The 17969-nt window shown below is 44.0% G+C and overlaps 1 protein-coding gene across 1 annotated transcript in view; it reads left to right on the top strand.

Moving 5' to 3' along the window:
* Positions 1 to 741: 741 nt before the first annotated feature.
* Positions 742 to 17969, top strand: part of LOC146208573 (U3 small nucleolar RNA-associated protein 6 homolog) — a 34133-nt gene continuing 16905 nt past the window's right edge. Inside the window, exons 1-14 of the mRNA XM_084595050.1 lie at positions 742 to 1003; positions 1379 to 1463; positions 2983 to 3024; positions 3111 to 3186; positions 3290 to 3354; positions 8637 to 8700; positions 9798 to 9916; positions 10011 to 10043; positions 10128 to 10169; positions 12438 to 12522; positions 13527 to 13608; positions 15240 to 15343; positions 15443 to 15520; positions 17738 to 17814. Of these exons, the coding sequence (XP_084451176.1) occupies positions 912 to 1003; positions 1379 to 1463; positions 2983 to 3024; positions 3111 to 3186; positions 3290 to 3354; positions 8637 to 8700; positions 9798 to 9916; positions 10011 to 10043; positions 10128 to 10169; positions 12438 to 12522; positions 13527 to 13608; positions 15240 to 15343; positions 15443 to 15520; positions 17738 to 17814 (1044 nt within the window). The 5' untranslated portion in view covers positions 742 to 911. The remainder of the gene's footprint in view (positions 1004 to 1378; positions 1464 to 2982; positions 3025 to 3110; positions 3187 to 3289; positions 3355 to 8636; positions 8701 to 9797; positions 9917 to 10010; positions 10044 to 10127; positions 10170 to 12437; positions 12523 to 13526; positions 13609 to 15239; positions 15344 to 15442; positions 15521 to 17737; positions 17815 to 17969) is intronic.

The raw sequence follows: 17969 nt of genomic DNA on the forward strand, positions 1-17969 counted from the left end.
AGAAAAACGTTCTGAAAGTGATCTACAGTTCGTTTTGAAAGCCGCGCCGGTAATGCATTTCAAAAAATCAGTATCACTAGAAGGAGCAGGAAACGCTTGCTGCATGGTGGCGCTAGTGTATCTTTTTCTTTACCTTTCTTGGCAACTTGAACGCGCCGAAAGTAGCTGAATGCCACTCTGGCTTGAGCGCGCAAAGGATGTTGTGTTAACTAAATTTTAACGCATAGTTGGATTTTAACAGTGCTGCACTAAACTCAACAGCAAAACATAGCATGGTCATTGCACTAAATTCGACAGCAAAACATAGTATGGTCATTGCATCGACCTCGGCGGCCGCTTTTCGATGGAGGCGAAAAGCAAGGCGCCTGTGTGCTGTGTGATGTCAGTGCACGTTAAAGAACCCCAGGTGGTCGAAATTTCCGGAGCCCTCCACAACGGCGTCTCTCATAGCCTGAGTCGCTTTGGGACGTTGAACCACAGAAACCAACCAACCAACCATTGCATAGGAATGCAACATCGGACGAATAGCAGCCATCTCGTATGTACCATATGTACCGCTTACGCATGACAAAAAATAAAAGATTGAAACTGCTCACTTTTGTGGCAAGCCGGCAGGTGGTAAGCATGGAGGTTAAAAAAAATTATATTTTTAACCTCCATGCGCGCACATCGAGGCACCCTAGTATGCAAACGCTGGCAGTGCCGTCTAAAGCGCTACTTCAACACTTGCGCCACCACCAGGATGACTCGGGGCAGTCGCATGTCCCACTACTAACATTTTACGATTTTACATCGTATGCCATGTGCGGTTGCGTCTGCCGCGTGCCGTAGTTGTATGTGGCTGTATCCTGACAGCCGACAGATCGGTGTTACTCGTTTTTAGACACATACAAGATTGAACCAGCTTTAAGATGGCAGAAATAGTTCAAAAGAACATCGAAAGCTTCATCCCCGAATTGGAGCAAATGGAAAGAGTTGGCCTCGCCGATAGAGACGAAGTCAGGTAAGCGCCCCGTGAGATAGAAGTTCAACGCTGCATTTTTAATTATTGCTTGTTTTGCTTGAAACGTACTCCGTGCGCCAGTGCAAGTTTTCACAACCGTTACTGGTGGGACCTGCAACGAAACGAACTGACGACTGCCGCCGCATGAAGTTTGTTTCCAAAGTACGCACTCGGAAAAGTAGCGCCGAGTTTTCTCCCTTCGCTTTTCAGCACTGCAACACTCGTGGGGGCTTTCGGATACACACTGCTGTCTCACAAAGTCAGCTCAATTGTGACCCAGTCACAGGTCGTGCGTTGCAGGCTTATTTGAACGCGGTCGCACTTTCACGCTTATAAAAATGTTGTCCTAATGAGATATTATTCCTGGACTTTCAGAGAGATCCTGAGGCGGAGGAAGCGGTTCGAGTACCGACTTCGTCGAAAAAAGAAGTCCAAGGAAGACTACCTTACATACATTCAGGTCTTGATGCTATTCTGTGCCATTGCTCATATTACCGAGTGCGAAAAACTCAAAATTACCATTTGTGTCCTGCAGGGCATTCAAGGACTTGCCATGTTTCCGTGCACTTTGGTTCACTCACCTTGTAGTGTGACATGTTTGATTGAGCAGTGCTTCAACCATTAGGATAGTCCCTTTCAATTGACTTTAGAGCGAAGGAACACTAGTCTTTTATTGACACTGGATCATTAGACAAATAGTGTTTATTAGGAGCAAGAAGTGAGCACACAGAACTGTGTTTTGATCTTCGAAAAGGCAATAATTGGCACAATAAGTTAAATAAATACAACTATGCTAAAAATATCTCCAAGCTCTATCATTCTTCAGAAAAACAGTGCTGACTTGTGTGGTGTCTAAAATTACCAACTGTATTATGCAGTTTACATGTGTGGGCATAGAGGGACTGTAGTATGGTGTCTACATGCACTAACTGACCATCCATCTGATTTAAGCACTCTGAGACAGCACATTGCCTGCACATACTGAGCCTTATGTTGCTCATAAAGCTGTAGCTGTAAAACCAAATTGGAAGGTGGAACCAATTGGATGTAGAATCAGACGTGAAATGTTTAAGTACCTCAAAAACACTTGCTAAATGAAGACAAAAATTAACACAGTTCAGGAGATCTTGTCAATGAGAGAAACCCTTGCCAAGCTCTTCCATCGTTTTTAGCAATGTACATTAGCATATACAAAACAAAATATTCTAGGCAGTGCTGACTCAAAAATTGCACATTTACTATATCGAACCTCTGAAGTTACTTTTTCATGACATTGTCACGCAAGCCAACTTCTTCCCCTTTCTTTGTAACTAAACCTTCCTCCCTTGTACAGTGTAAAAAAAAACAAAAACAAAACAAATCTTTTCCCCCATTGCAGCAGAAGTAAACTAAAAAAAGCTTTTCAAACAATTTTCTTGGTTTATTAACTGTTGGCCTTTGCTCACTGTTATGCAGACGAGCTGTGGCGACAGAACTTTGCACAAGAAAACGCTTGCTGCCGGTGCACATGTTGGCCACTACCATATCTGTTTGTCTATTGTGTTGCAGAGAAAAGTTCCTTAGCACACAAGATTAAATCTATCTGTCGTTTATTGTACTAACTGCAGCTACTCAGCTGGTATTTGTCAGTCTCCAGCAATAACTTTTAATGGTACGTGATGGTCTCTGTGTGAGGCTGCCTGACGTTCGCATTATGTGAACGTGTGTTTGAGGCAGGGCAAGGGAGGGCTAATCAGCTTACAATGTGTTACACGGTTTAACTTTTGCTGTTTGCATCTTAAGAAGACTGACAGTTTGTTTGAATTAATATGTAGAGTTTGAATCGATAGGCATCAAATTAAGTGGCCTTTAGTTCATGCAACATTTGTGGCACTAAAGCATCAGCTTGAATCGAATTTGTTTGAGTTTTCTGTGTGTATGTGTGTGTGTGTATGCATGCATGTACGTATGAGCATTCATATTTAATTCTTATCTTGCAGTATGAACTGAACCTCTATGAACTGCTGCAAAAGCGAAGAGCGGTAAGGGCTGTTAACGGAGTCTCAAAGAAAAATTGTTTTTCTGCCACACAGTTTGCTAATTTTTGTCATGCTGTTGTTCTTTGCAGAGACTCAGAATCGGGGACAAAAAGCCCGAGATCGATTTCATAATTGCGAAGAGGATCAACAAACTGTTCAAGGCAGGTCTTAATCCCAAATCTTTTCGTGGCTGTGTAAAAGTACCATTGAAGAGATAACTTGCTAACTTATGTTTACTCTTGTATTTTTTTTTGTCTAATGCAGAAAGCTGTCCTCATGTTTAGTGGGGACACTAAGCTGTGGCTGTCACATATTAGCTTCTGTGTGAAAATGGTGAGTGTTAATGACTGTTTGCACAAAATGAGCATGCATCTTCGATGAGTTATATTTGCATGGTGGCAAATATTGTGCTTTGTGCTTGACGTAATAACCACGGAGTAAGATAGACAGGAGTGCTGACTCCGCTTTTGGTAAGGGTGAAATATTGCTACATCGGAGAAAGCTTGCTGGCGGATCCGATAGATGGCACTAGGATTTGTCATCGGTGCTGTTTAAGCGTGCCACCACCGCGCCACTGCTCTGGCGGTTCCGTGCTCTGCCGTCTGCTTCTTTTCGCTGCACTTGCATATCACCTGCATCACCGTGGGAATACATCTCTTGAAGGAGCTGCACTAAGGCGTCGTCTGTTGCCTGTCTCATCGCTGGCATATATCTCTTTCATTCGTGCTGCGCTCACCTGCTTCATAGAGCTCACCTGCCGTGTCCTGCTGACTCTTTCTTATATGTGAAGATCCCCATGCAGACAGCGCAATTCACATCTCTGTGTTTTACTTTTGCATCCTGTGGATGGAAGTGTTGTGAGTATTACGATTAGAAAAATGGTACGGATGTCAAGTTAAGTGTCCGCCGCCTGCACATAAGTGGATGGCTGGATCGATTTGGGCCGCCTAGGGCTCTTGAATGTGCGCTGACATCGCACAGCACGCACATAATCTGTGTGTTTATCACATTTCTGCAGCTCAGTGTTATAGATGCAGCATCATTGGCAGAAAGATAGTTCACCGTCGAGCGAACAACTTGATATAGCTGTAAATTGCTCAGGGTAAGTATTACAACATAAGAGTGGGCAGTTTTTCGGCCATGTAGTTAAGGCCATGTAAACACACAATAGGGAAATGTACTTGAATGCAGAGCCATTGCTGAAAGCTACTGTGAATACTATTTTAGAAGTTTATTTATTCCAAAAAAAGAAACCAGCCACTGCAGTATGCACTGACGTTCACCCATCATAATAGAACAGCGAGTAGCTAGTATTCTCTAATAGACTAATATTGTTTTGTGCACTACAAGGGTCCTCTCAGGGTTTGCTCCTGATGCTGAGCGCACAACAGCTTAGGATTCTTGATTTTGCTGAAATACAGTTGGAGTTGCTCCCTTGACCTAGGTGAGCCCCTTCATCAAGTAATACATTTAAATCCTTTATAGCTGCTGTAGTATTTTAGAGGAAGAAATTCATCCTTAAAATGCCGCGCCCAGACCCTGTGCTTTTGAGTCAATTCCCGGCCAATCTGGGGAATGTTCTGCTTCCACAGTTTGAAAAGCTTGGTATCAGATGGCAGCCAAAACAAGGGGACTTTTTTGTTTCCTTTGAATTACAGCCAACGACAAAACACATCATCGCCTACCCTACCATCCGCATATAAAGAAAAAACAGTGCAAAGTATGCGCTCCTTCCACGTCTGCCATGATGTGTGCCGTACCGTCTGTCTACTGGTGATCTCCCTGCATGGTTTGTCGTCTGCATGCCCTTGTCGACTCATTCTCAAGGGAATACGCAGATGACAAAATAAAAACGGCACTGGCGGAGCTTTATTTCAAGTTCTGTATTAAAAAAAGACCCCTTCATGGATCACTGCCTTGTCGTGGCGGAGGGGCTTGCGAAACTCGATGAAGTCGTGAGCTCTGCTGTGTAGGGCCACCCAAGATAGGTCACGGCAGAGAGTTCTGACAAAATGTGATTCACTGGAGAAGGTAATGGCAACCCACTCCAGTATTTCCTGCCAAGAAAACCCTATGGCCAGTCACAATACCATTATCGATATGGCGCCGGAAGATGAGCCCCCCAGGTTGGAAGGCGTCCCACATGTTACTGGGGATGAACAAAGGGCGATTCCTAGTAGCTCCAGGACGAATGAAGCGGCTGGGCTAAAGCCAAAAGGACGCTCAGTTGTGGATGTGTCGGGAAGCGACCGGAAAGTCCGATGTTGCAAGGAGATATATCACATAGCAACATGGAATGTAAGATCTATGACGCAAGGTAAACTGGATATCGTCAAGCGAGAAATGGACAGATTGAACATTGATATCTTGGGTATCAGCGAGCTCAAGTGGACCGGAATGGGAGAATTTAACTCCGGCGACCATTATGTCTTTTATTGTGGGCACGAATCCAAGAGAAGGAATGGGGTCGCTCTCATAGTAAACAGAAGAATGGGCAAAGCAGTGCTAGGGTACAACCCCAAAAACGACCGAATGATTTCACTTCGAATCCAAGGTCACCCTTTCAACATAACAGTTATCCAAGTCTATGCACCGACCACTGCTGCTGAAGAAGCTGACGTTGAGAGATTTTATGCGGACCTACAATGCCTTTTAGACCGCACCCCATCATCAGACGTCGTTTTTCTCATAGGAGACTGGAATGCTAAGGTCGGGAGTGAAGAAATATCCGGAATTACAGGCAAGTTCGGTCTTGGTGAGCCAAATGAAGCTGGGCAGAGGCTAGTAGAGTTCTGTCAAGAAAACAACCTGACCATAGCGAATACTCATTTTCAACAGCACAAGAGGCGCCTGTACACATGGATTTCACCGGACGGTCTGTACAGGAATCAGATCGATTATATTATTTGCCGGCAGAGATGGAGAAGCGCTATACAAGCAGTAAAAACAAGGCCTGGGGCCGATTGTGGCACCGATCATCAGCTTCTTGTTGCCAAAATTAAGCTTCGATTGAGGAAAACGCAGAAAACTAGAAGGCCTTTCAGGTATGATCTGGATCAGATTCCATTAGAATATGCTGTGGAAGTGAGGAATCGATTTCAAGAATTAGATCTAGAAGACAAAGAGCCCGAAGAGATGTGGACTGATGTTCGTGATATAATACAAGAAGTTGCTACTAAGGTAGTTCCAAAGCAAAAGAAATGCAAAAAAGCAAACTGGTTATCTGAAGAGGCTTTGCAAATAGCTGAGGAAAGGAGGATGGCAAAAGGTATGGGGGAAAGAGAAAGATACAAGATTCTCAATGCGGATTTTCAGAAAATAGCAAGGAGAGATAAGAATGCCTTCCTGAACATACAGTGTCAAGCAGTTGAGGACAACAGCCAATTAAGAAACACAAGAGCTCTGTATAAGACAATCAAAGATATCAAAGGAAGCTTCTGTGCTAAGCTGGGCGTGATAAAGGACAAACGAGGCAAGGACCTCACTGAAGCCTCAGAGATAAAGAAGAGGTGGCAGGAATACACAGAAGAACTGTACAAGAAGGACCCGGATGTGCAATCCCAACATAGGACGGTTGTGATTACTGATCTCGAGCCGGGCATCCTGAAGAGTGAAGTTGAATGGGCCTTAGCCAGCCTTGCTAAGAACAAAGCAAGCGGAATTGATGGTATTCCAGCTGAGTTGCTTCAAAACCTCAACCACGATGCTGTTAACACACTGCATACATTATGTCAAAAGATTTGGACAACCCTGCAGTGGCCACAGGATTGGAGGAGGTCAGTTTACATCCCCATTCCAAAGAAAGGCAGTGCCAAAGATTGTTCCAACTACCGCACGATCGCGCTTATTTCGCATGCTAGCAAGGTGATGTTAAAAATCCTGCAAGGTAGGCTGCAGCAGTATGTGGATCGGGAGCTTCCGGACGTGCAAGCTGGGTTTCGCAAGGGCAGAGGAACTAGAGACCAAATTGCCAACCTTCGCTGGATCATGGAAAAAGCAAGAGAGTTCCAGAAACCCATTTACTTCTGCTTTATTGATTATGCGAAAGCGTTTGACTGCGTAGATCACAGCAGATTGTGGCAAGCTCTCCGAGAGATGGGAGTTCCAATTCACCTCATCTGTCTCCTCAGGAACCTGTATGAAGGGCAAGAGGCCACAGTCAGAACTGGGCATGGTCTTACTGATTGGTTTCCGATTGAGAAAGGGGTGAGGCAAGGCTGCATACTGTCGCCCTGCCTATTTAACCTATATGCAGAGTGCATCATGAGGAAGGCCGGTCTGGACGAGTCTTCAGCTGGAGTGAAGATTGCTGGAAAACGTATCAACAACCTTAGATATGCGGATGATACCACTTTAATGGCAGAAAGTGAAGTGGAACTCAAGAGACTTCTGATGCGCGTACAAGAAGAGAGTGAGAAGTTTGGGCTTAAACTGAACATTAAAAAGACGAAGATCATGGCGTCTTGCCCTATCAAGTCCTGGAGCATCAATGGACAAGAAGTGGAAGCTGTGACAGATTTTCTGTTCTTGGGCGCCAAGATTACCTCGGAAGGAGACTGCAGCCATGAAATTAGGAGACGTCTGCTTCTGGGAAAGAGAGCAATGGTTAGCCTTGACCGCCTAGTAAAGAGCAGAGACATTAGTCTGCCAACCAAGATCCGTATAACCCGTGCTATGGTCTTTCCAGTTGTGATGTATGGATGCGAGAGTTGGACTGTGAAAAAGGCTGACCGCCGAAGAATTGACGCGTTTGAATTGTGGTGCTGGCGAAGACTCTTAAGAGTTCCTTGGACTGCCAGAAGATCAAATCAGTCGATATTGTCGACCATAAACCCTGACTGCTCATTGGAGGGTCAAATTCTAAAGTTAAAGCTCAACTACTTTGGTCATCTGATGAGAAGAGAGGAGTCGCTGGAGAAAGATTTGATGTTGGGAAAGGTTGAGGGTCGCCGGAGAAGGGGTAGGCAGCGAACGCGATGGTTAGATGGCATTCTCGAGGCATTGCAGATGAAGCTATGTGATGTTAAGAAGATAGTGAGAGACCGGAAAGCGTGGCGTGACATGGTCCATAGGGTCACGAAGAGTCGGACACGACTGAACGCCTGAACTGAACTGATTAAAAAAAGATACAGGTTGTCATACGCGCAATGATGACCGCAATTCCACTTATGCGTTTTCTGGCTAGCAGAAAGCTAGTACTCCGTCTGCTTTCCGCCTGTTGTTCGCAATGCTCGCGCGGTCACCTGGATCGAGCTGAGGGCCATTTCGTTTCGTAACACTATCGAGAGGTGGCGCATCAATTTGTCTCTTTGCAAGAAGGATAGGGAGAGGAGGAAAGCATGACTGAAGCCGTGTCTGTTAGGAAAGGGGAGCGGATTCAGAGAGTAGCGAAGCTGAGCGTTGTGTAGCAAAGTCAGCCTATGCCGAATGCATTGCAGCACGCCAGTGTCGGCGCTCCTGTCCCATCTTACTCTGTGGTAATAACTAATGTTCAGATTCCACATTGCACTTACGTGGTATGATGTGCTTATGTGTACGATCGGCATTTGATTATATCAATTTCTTGCCTGATTCTTTATTTGTTCCCGATTTTCTGAAAAAAATAAATTACATAGGGATGGAACCATGTTGTGGGAACACTTTACACACGTATGCTGAATCTTCACAGTCACAAGCCAGGTATGGTCGTCTTTTCAGTAATTTCAGTGCATCTCCTAACATTTTCTTTCGCAAAGTACATGTGTTGAGTACTCTAGGTATATGCATGCCACTTGTGACAAGAGCACATTCTTGTGTTTTTATTTCTTAGAGTGCAAAACTTGTTCGGGCTATCTATGTGAAAATGAAAGTTGTCGTGTCTCAATGTTTCATTCTTACTATATCTTTACTGTCATATTACCTAACCTGTTGTCACCTGGCCACATCACCATAACGCAGCTTCAAGAAACTGTGTCCTTGTGGTGACTACAAAGTGCTACAAAAATGAATTGCTAAATTGAGAAAGTTTTGTGACACTACAACTTTTGAATACTAAGAGAGAAAAAGTAATTTTGAAATGCCAATGGATGTGTTTTTATGGTGTTTTGCATGTGATTGGTATTTGCTGGGGATTTTTGTTTGTGTTACCTGGTTGTTAACCTGGCCTGGATGTTTCATATATTTCAACAGCACATGTCAATGCCTATGTCATTATGTGTTGTGTTGTCTAACCGCTGTTGAAAAAAATTGCCCACGATTACGTTACTTCCTAATGCGAAATTTGAGCGCAGCTCATCAGCCGTTTCACCTTTTCGATAGATTGAGGCAAAGATTTCGAGCAAGGCACGTATGTACAATCTGCTAGCGCTGCTAGGGTCTGCTACTGCAAGGTCCCTACAAAGGGATTCGTTAGACACTGCCTGAAGGTTCGGGTGAACACCCTCCCCCCTCCCTTCTTTCCCGTTGATGCAAATAAGAAATCTTCCGATATTTGGTTCTTGTCGGTTGGAAGGTATGCTGACATCATTGATGACTAGCTGTATTTTTTTTTTCCGTTTTAATGACATCTCTTTTCTCTTTAGACTGAAGTACAAGCCTGAATTCCTTGTAGATGTCAGTGGTGGCAAATATGTGTTGTCCGACAACAGCTCGTGCTTTGAGGGTCTTTTAACTTTACTAGTGTTCCAGCTTAGTTTTGTCCTGACTCTTTTGGTTTAATATTTTATAGTTCCTTTGTTCACGTGCACCCAAGGTTAAAAAGATATAGCTGGTCTAAGCATGTTTCTTTGTAATTTCAGAGATGTGGGTAGCTGCTGCCAAGTGGCATATGGAATCTAATGCCTCACCTGATATGGCCCGTAAGCTTCTCCAGAGGGGCCTACAATTCAACAACAAGTCGTCTTTGCTTTGGCATGAGGTATGACTCTTGCATTTGAGGGTGCAGTTTGTAAAGACGGGGGGTGCTTTGGAACGAGATCACCCTTACTGAGTTTCCTCTTGATTCATTGCAGTACTTCCGCATGGAGCTGATCTTTGTAGACAAGGTGAGGCATGGCATGTCAGCAAGTGCCTGCGGTCATGTTTGCTGACGTGTTCAGGGTACTTACGTGTATGTTCTACTTCTCTAGATGAGAAAAAGAAAAGAAGTGCTTGGCATTGGAGAAAAGGAGGTGAGTCTGGCATGTGCTCACATCTTTACTTCCTGCACAGAGCAGCGTGTGAAATTGGAACATACTGTCTCTCTAAGGATGGTCCTAGTGTATTCAGGCTTTAAGGATTAGATAAAGAGACAGGCTATATGCACCTCTTGTTTCCCACTGGGCAGGTTTGCATTGTGGTTGGTGGGGGTAACTGATCAACATCAGCGAACAGAGTTTGCAACTATACTGAAGGTGTTAAAGTTTCTGGTTGGAAAGTTACAGAGTAACAACTGGTAGCATATCATTACTGTGAACTAAGAACTAGGTACAAAGTGTCCAAGAGGGGTTGCAACGGCAGCACTTGCTGCACATATCATGTGCAACTGTAGTAGCGTGTGTATAACTTGTGCTTCATTCTTAAATGAAACAGACCTTTTTCAATACAGTACTATATCATCATTTTCTTCCTGCATCTTGAAATAAAGGATGCATAAATAAGTGCATTTTGTTTTTGCACAAGTGGTGCGGTGAGGCATCCTAACAAGTGGTAAAGTATTTATTAGTGGCCTTCCTTGTAAACAGATTGGCCGAAACGTTTTGTTGCTGTGGCTCAGTGGTTTTGGTGCCCGACTTCCCGGCCCAGGGATGCGTTGGCCTCTTTTCAATGGAAGCGAAAAACAAGGCACCCTTTGGGCTGTGCAATGTTAGCGCAAACCCTACATGGTCGAAATTTCTGGAGCCTTCCACCGATGTCTTCTATAGCCTGTGTCGCTTTGGCACATTAAACGGTATAAACTAAACCAAACCAGATTGGTACAAATTAAACAGGTTACCAATAATGATTATGTAGCTAATACACTATAAAACATTCATAATTAAAGTAACCTGTAGTAAACCTGTGCTAAGCTTCATCCTTGTGAAGGCATAAGAACTTGAAGCTGAGTTCTATCTCAGTGTAGGATTCATGCTTGTCTTATTATGCTCAGTACTTTTATGGGAGGGGGGCTGTTTTTTTAAAATTTACTCTTTATGTAGCGGATCATTTTATGAGTACTTCTCTTTGTCTTGTAGATTTTGTGCAGCCTTTTGAATTGATAGCTGCCTCGGAGACTTTTCCCGAGGGGAACACCCTCGGTGTCGGCATTGGCATTGTTATAATGTCGCAACTGAAAACTCCACCCCTCCACAATTCACCTTCTGCCCCTCTGTCCCCCCCCCCCCCCCCCCCAAAAGAATATTTGCTGTACGGTGTTTATGAAAACTTTATAGAGTCCAGGGGGTTTGCTTAGAAGCCATACCGTGTGGCTTGTAATGCATTCCCAGTGTTCCAGATCTCCTGAAGTTAAGAAGATTATTTTTTTCTACCCTCCAATGTGAAGGACTCCCAAAAATGCTAAAGGAGCACCATTACATGGCCTAGAAAGCAGACTCCCCCTAGGCTCTAAACTTTTGACAGACTGTATATGGACCAAGGTGTAGCCGGTATTAAAAATGTGCCTTGATTAATAATTTATTCTCTGCAGCAGGCAGTTTCAAGTTTCACAAACTGAGAGCAAAAAATCTGCAGTGTTCCTCAGGAAACATAAGTCATATAAAACGAGTATAGATGCTTACAGTTAAGGCATGCCTTGGGAACTCCATATGTGTCTTCATTAAAATTGATGGCTGTTGCAGTCCAGCGTTAGGCAACTTTGCTTGAAATATAGCGCATGTTTGATTTCATACTTCACATCAAATGGCTGGTCCTGCACTGGTTTTGGTGACCCGGCCATGCCTCAACAGCACAAGGTCGTGCAAAAGATGGCTTTCCTCGCAGCTCTTAAGCTTAGTGGGTAAGCCCACCATAGCTGTCTCAGAAAGCTGCTACAAGAAATTTGCGCAGCTTTAGTATTTTATAATTTTCTGTCAAGTATGTGCATTTTAGATGTGTTTGGAAGCAGATGATTTGAAGGAAAGGAACTTGCTTTCTATATTTTTCACACACATTAGTGTTGCGTGATATAGGCACCAGTGTCACCTTTTACTGCAGAAGCAGGTAAGCACATTATTGCCAGAGCCTTTAGATCAAATTGATCACTTTACCATCATTTTGTCATTCCTGTTGCTGACCTGTAGGATCAATAACAAGAAAAAAGGGAATGTGGGTTCGAACTCGCAATTTGTGTTTTTCTGCCAAACTCCAAAAGTCCAGAGGCAGTATGCACATGTCGAGATACGTGTCCTCATGTGTTCAAAGCTCTTGGCACTGATGTGTGTATGGCAAGCTCAGAGCATGTTATGACCTTGAATCCTCTGCAGGATGGTGATGCGGAAGTTGAAGATGCTGTCCTTGATGCAAAGATACCTTCTCTCATCTATGATGCGGCTGTGAATTCAATTCCAGGTACTCATATCTCTGCCTCCTGCTTTCAACTGTGCCTTCAACATGGTCCTTCTATTGGCTTGCCTCTACCAACCCACAAACTGTTATGGGGCTACACCAGATCTTGTAATTATGTATGAATACTTGATATTCGAGCCACTTATCTAAGTTTTTCTTAATTTTTGGTCAGTCCCGTTCAGAACTGTGCCACCTTGTTTATTTTTAAGCTGATTTCAGAAATGCAATTGCTTTTTCTGAAGATACTTAAAGCAATTTAGTTTAGTAATTTTACTACCCTTGTAAAAAAAAATGCTCAATAAAAGCTGGCATTGATGCATGGCTTCATATAATCTAGTGCTGAAAACAATTTCATCTTACTCTTAGTACTTCTACAGTACTTGGAACATCAGCATTCATAGTGTGTCATGAAGCATTAATAAACCTGTCTAAATTATGAATGTTTGAAGCCTGGTTAAGACTGTGCTTCTTTGAACTTTGAAAACATTGCACTTTCAGCTTCCCGTAGCAAAAAAAAAAAAAAAAAAAAGAAAAGAAAAGGTACATCTCTACCTCTTCTAGATGAAAAGATACTGACATGTTAAATAGCCAAGTGTCCAGGGTTTGCATATTGTTCTAATTTCTGCTCCTATGCAGATTCAGCTTACAGGTAGAGTCTATGCTCAATACTATGATGAAGATATTGATTCCAGAAGAAACAAAAATGGGCAGATTTGGAGATTAACAGCTGTAGATTTCAATATGCCGTTTTTAAGAAATCAGTTTTTGGACTAGTGTCCTCCTTTGATGTTGGTATGGCAGAATGTTAGTGTGTTGAAGATCAAGCGTCAGGTGCTTGTGCTGAAATGGGAACACTCACGCAGGGTGTTTTGATGAGGAATTTGCTGAAGTTACTTGAAACAGTAGCTGTGGCTTTTCCACTGGGGCAGCAACCGTGAATAAGTTCTAGCTAATGCTTCTGGAACGTCAGATTCTTCCCTGTTAATATTTCTCCTTACTTCTTGCAGATGTTGACTTTGCCTTGTCTTTTCTGCCCATCTGTGACGCCTTCAAGTTTGCTGACCGCTTGGCAGAGACGATATTGGAAGAGTAAGTGCATGCTGTGATCTTCTCATCTTTTATTTTTTTCTAAAAGTGAACTGTTTCTATGGGGCAGTGTGTAAAAAGAACTGCCATCGAACTGATGAGGAGTCACCTGCTGTTGCATGCCACATTTAATGAAAACTGGTTCACACACCCAGTCCCATGATGACGCTGGCCTTGTGGTAGAGCATCCGCCTAGCATTCGGGAGGTACGGGGTTCGATCCCCAGTGCCGCCGGGTACCCACCGGTTTCCAATGGGTACAAGATTTCCCCCGGCCTGGTGCTCGGCTCTTCTGGGGTGAAGTGCTTGGGAAAAGGGGCCATGAACCAAAATGTTGGTTCAAGAAAAAAAGGGCCACATAATGGGCTGTTGCCGCACAAGGCGGACTTATTGTTGTCCGATGGCGGAACGAATCACTGCCACATCGGCGCAACTATTTGGGACCACCTAAAGATTTTGCCATGAACCAACATTTTTGGTTCATGGCCCCTTTTTCCAAGCTTTTCACCCCAGAAGAGCCGAGCACCAGGCCGGGGGAAATCTTGTACCCATTGGAAACCGGTGGGTACCCGGCGGCACTGGGGATCGAACCCCGTACCTCCCGAATGCGAGGCGGATGCTGTACCACAAGGCCACCGCTTCGGCGCAACTTATGGACCACCTAAAGATAAAAATTTGTTTATATTTAGTGCTTGCAAATGTAGACATTCTTTCCATCATTTGCTTTAAAGAAATAGTTTCTATGCAAGCCTTGTACTTTGTGTACGTCGCAGCTGGGACTAAACATGCAAAGAGATTTTTTACTTTGAAACTTCACAGCAATTTTTCAGTACAATTGGCATATGTGGACATTTATGTGCGTGTGTTTAGAGAAATTGTAGATTAGAGACTGTGTCAGTCAGGATGGCACACATTCGTGCTGTTTTAGAACATACAGTGCTGGAAAATGCTGCTGATTAGGCTGTTATTCCGGATGCATCAGCTGTCATCGACCTGCCATAGTGACTCGGGACCCTTAGCTGCTGAGCCTGAGAACATGAGTTCAATCCTGGCCACACAGTGGCCACATTGTGATGGAGAGAAAAAAAAAAAAGGCAACAGTCACCAAAGTGTGAGGAATGTTTCATACCTTTTTAATTTGGTGGAATGACCAAAGGGAGATTATTACTTGTGGCTGAAAGATAATACAGGTCATGTCTGCCACTATGTGACAAGGGTGGTGTTGGTGAACAGACAGGTTACGCATAGGTTGTACACCAACTTACACACACTCAAAAGTAGAACCTTGTAAAGCCACCTACATGGCTCAGCTGGTAGAGAGCTGTACATGCCATTTGGATATTGTGGGTCACTCTGTTGACATATGATCATTTTTAGTGTCTTAACTAGTAGGGGCTCTGCTGGTAAAAGTGGTATGCTTTTCTTCCTTTTTCCCATCAGTAGATGCAACTGTTGTTCGCACAAGAGTTAACATGCAGTAATCACTCCTGAGGTTTATGGATCAAAAGGTTTTTGTTTCAGTGGCAGAGCTACAGTTGGAATAACTTATATTTTGAGTCAATTTTCTCCTTGTACATAGTAAATAATTGATCTTGCTGCTAAGTGACCTTGACCGGTATACTTCTCGTTCTCTAGCATACAAACCCGCCATCCTAATAAGGAGCAAGTTTGGGACGTTGTGGCAAGGAGACTGCTTGCTTCCCACAACAATAGGTTGGCGCCTTTTGGTGAAGATAGCGGTAAGTTTTTTGTTTTCTTTTTTTCTCTCCTTGCTTTTGTCGGCTGCAGTGTACTCAGTGGAGGTGGTTCTTATAACGGCTGCTTGCGCTTTTTTTCAGCCGTGGAATTAAATTCTAAGAAAGGGGTCGCAGCTGCTCGTGTTGTCTTCGAGCAGGCTCTGGAAAGACTTCCAACCGGTTAGTGATTTTCCATCACTGCTCTTCCAGTTCCTTTCTTTGTTGTCCTAGCTCTGTGGACCAGTGGGTGCTCAGTTTCGTTGCCAGCTAGATTAACCAGTTCATGGTGGTTGATGCAAGTGAATGTGCCCCATTAATGGCACCACATCATGATGACTGAACGAATGGAGGCATCCAAAGGGGTGCCATTGTGAAATGCACGATGTGCCTGGCATTGAAATGGAGGTGGCGTTATCTAGCCCGATGGCTTGCTTTTGCAGTGTGCAGCAGCTCGGCTCAAACTGCTTGTGATGAATTTATGACAATTTTTTATACAAAATGAGCCATATCTGCTTAAACAGGAACTGAGAATGTGGCACTTTTTTGTCTGCACAAACCACAGCTCTAACCAAACTGTTACAGTAGAATCTCGATAATGTGAATACAATTAGTGTGAATGTAAAATTTTCTGGCCCTTACATTGCTGGTGTCAGGGTCGCTAGTCAACACTGTATGAACAGATCTGCATGAATGCATTTCCCACATTTCTGCACACAGATTTCATTCGTTTTGGATGCTGATAAATTTTGGATGTGAATTTCGAGATTTTACGATACATAATGTATGCATTACAGGTTAGGGCAACTTTACATCACCACTTACTGAAAAATTGCACAAATCTTTTGGCCAATATCTGCATGTATACTTTGAACTTAAGGCCTCACTCCATGGGGCACACGAGCGGCGCGCCTACGTACACAAACATATGTTGGAGTTGGTGTGCGCATGTGTGAAGCGCCTGGCGCGAGCTGGGGCGCACGCAGAGCAGATATCTGTCCGTGTCAGATATTTCCGCGGCGCTCGCTGCGTGCTCGCGCTACCACCGGAAGAAGCTCACTGGTTTTCGGCTTGCGTGCACCAGTCAGAGGATGCAGTTCTCGCAACTTCTGGAACTATCTTTTGCGCCTTCTCTGTAATGTCTGTTTGCTTTTTCTTTACATCGGTGCTGCGGTATGTAGAGATTTGTGCATAGTCGATCGATGCAGTAGCGCGCGCGCCAGAGACGCTCCATAAAGATGCATTCTTTTTCCATCATTGTCAAGGCATGCACTGGGTGCGTAGGTGCCTCGCTCGTGCACCTCTCTTGCGCCTGATGGAGCAGGGCTTTTACTGCTTTGGATTCGGCGCTCTTCATGTGAAATTCTGTATTTGACCCAGTTTTGTTTCACAGAATTTTAGTTCTGTGGTTGTAATTCAAGCTCTGTTTATGAAAATAATGCTTATTATAATGTTATGCTTATTAAAATACTTATTAAAATAATGTTATTAGAAAACAGCCTTTGTGTGCAATTAGGGGTACTGTTGTGCTTCACCAGAGTATTGAATGTGAACGGGCAGCTTCTGTTGCAAACACTGATGCGGCTGCCTTCTTTTTTTTTGTTTTCACACTTTTGTAGTTGAAAAGGGAAGCAGTTGAATATATGAGGTCTAGAATATATTCTACTTCACTGTAGCCTCTATAGTCACGATGAGTAGCAGCATGCTAAGCAGCATTAGTTCTGTCATTTCCAGTCGGCGCCTGCCACTTTGCTAGTAAGTCGAACCTCATTATAACGGAGTAGTATGGTGCGTGAAAATTTGTTTGTTATATCCGATATTCATTATAAAATTGCATGCCCAAAATGAAACAAAAAATGTGCACTAATATAGGCAATACAAAGGAGCGAAAACACACAATGTTTTAATTAAAAGCTTGGCATAAACACGAAATCTCGGTTTTTGTTCCGTGTTGGAGAGAAAAAAGTGAATACTAAGAAGGGATGTTGCCTCTGCGCACAATTTGCGCGACGGAGCCAACTGACATGGGAAGTGTAGCCTGTGCGCACGGGTCGGTCGCAGAGGCATGGCAGGGCTTACGCTGCCATTACGAAGCAATGGTGATGACATGCCAGTCATTGCCTGTCAGTCGTTGCATGGCCGGACTCTATCATGATCTCGGAGGTCATGCGCCGTTCGTGCTAGTTTTTATAGGAGCCGCTAGATAACGCGGCACGCGAATGCGCGGGCGATTTAAACACACTTCGGCGGCGCCGCTTGAGTCCGGCCCGGCAATGGCCGTTTATGACCTCTGAGATCACACCCCTGCGCGTGGTGGTGGCTTTTCTTGTTACGGCCTCTCTTCCTTATCATCTTCCACTGAAGCAGGCTGTTGCAGAGGCCTTTGCTTTTGTGTTGCAGAGACCATGTGGAAGCTGTACATCCAATTCAGTCTTGAGCTTTTGGAGAAGTCTAACAATGAAAAACAAGCAGCAAAGGTATTGGATTTCATTTGTATTCTTTCTGACTAGGCTGTTATAGTGCCACTGCTCTTCTTATGCCACAGCTGTCAGCTGTCAGTGACTTTGACATTCAAGTGTGGCCCATGGTCGCAGAATTGAATCTGGGCCGCCAACATTGCCCTATTTTCTTT

Source organism: Amblyomma maculatum, chromosome 1, assembly GCF_055883805.1.
Source record: "Amblyomma maculatum isolate TAMU_Amacu chromosome 1, ASM5588380v1, whole genome shotgun sequence".
Taxonomy (NCBI): domain Eukaryota; kingdom Metazoa; phylum Arthropoda; class Arachnida; order Ixodida; family Ixodidae; genus Amblyomma; species Amblyomma maculatum.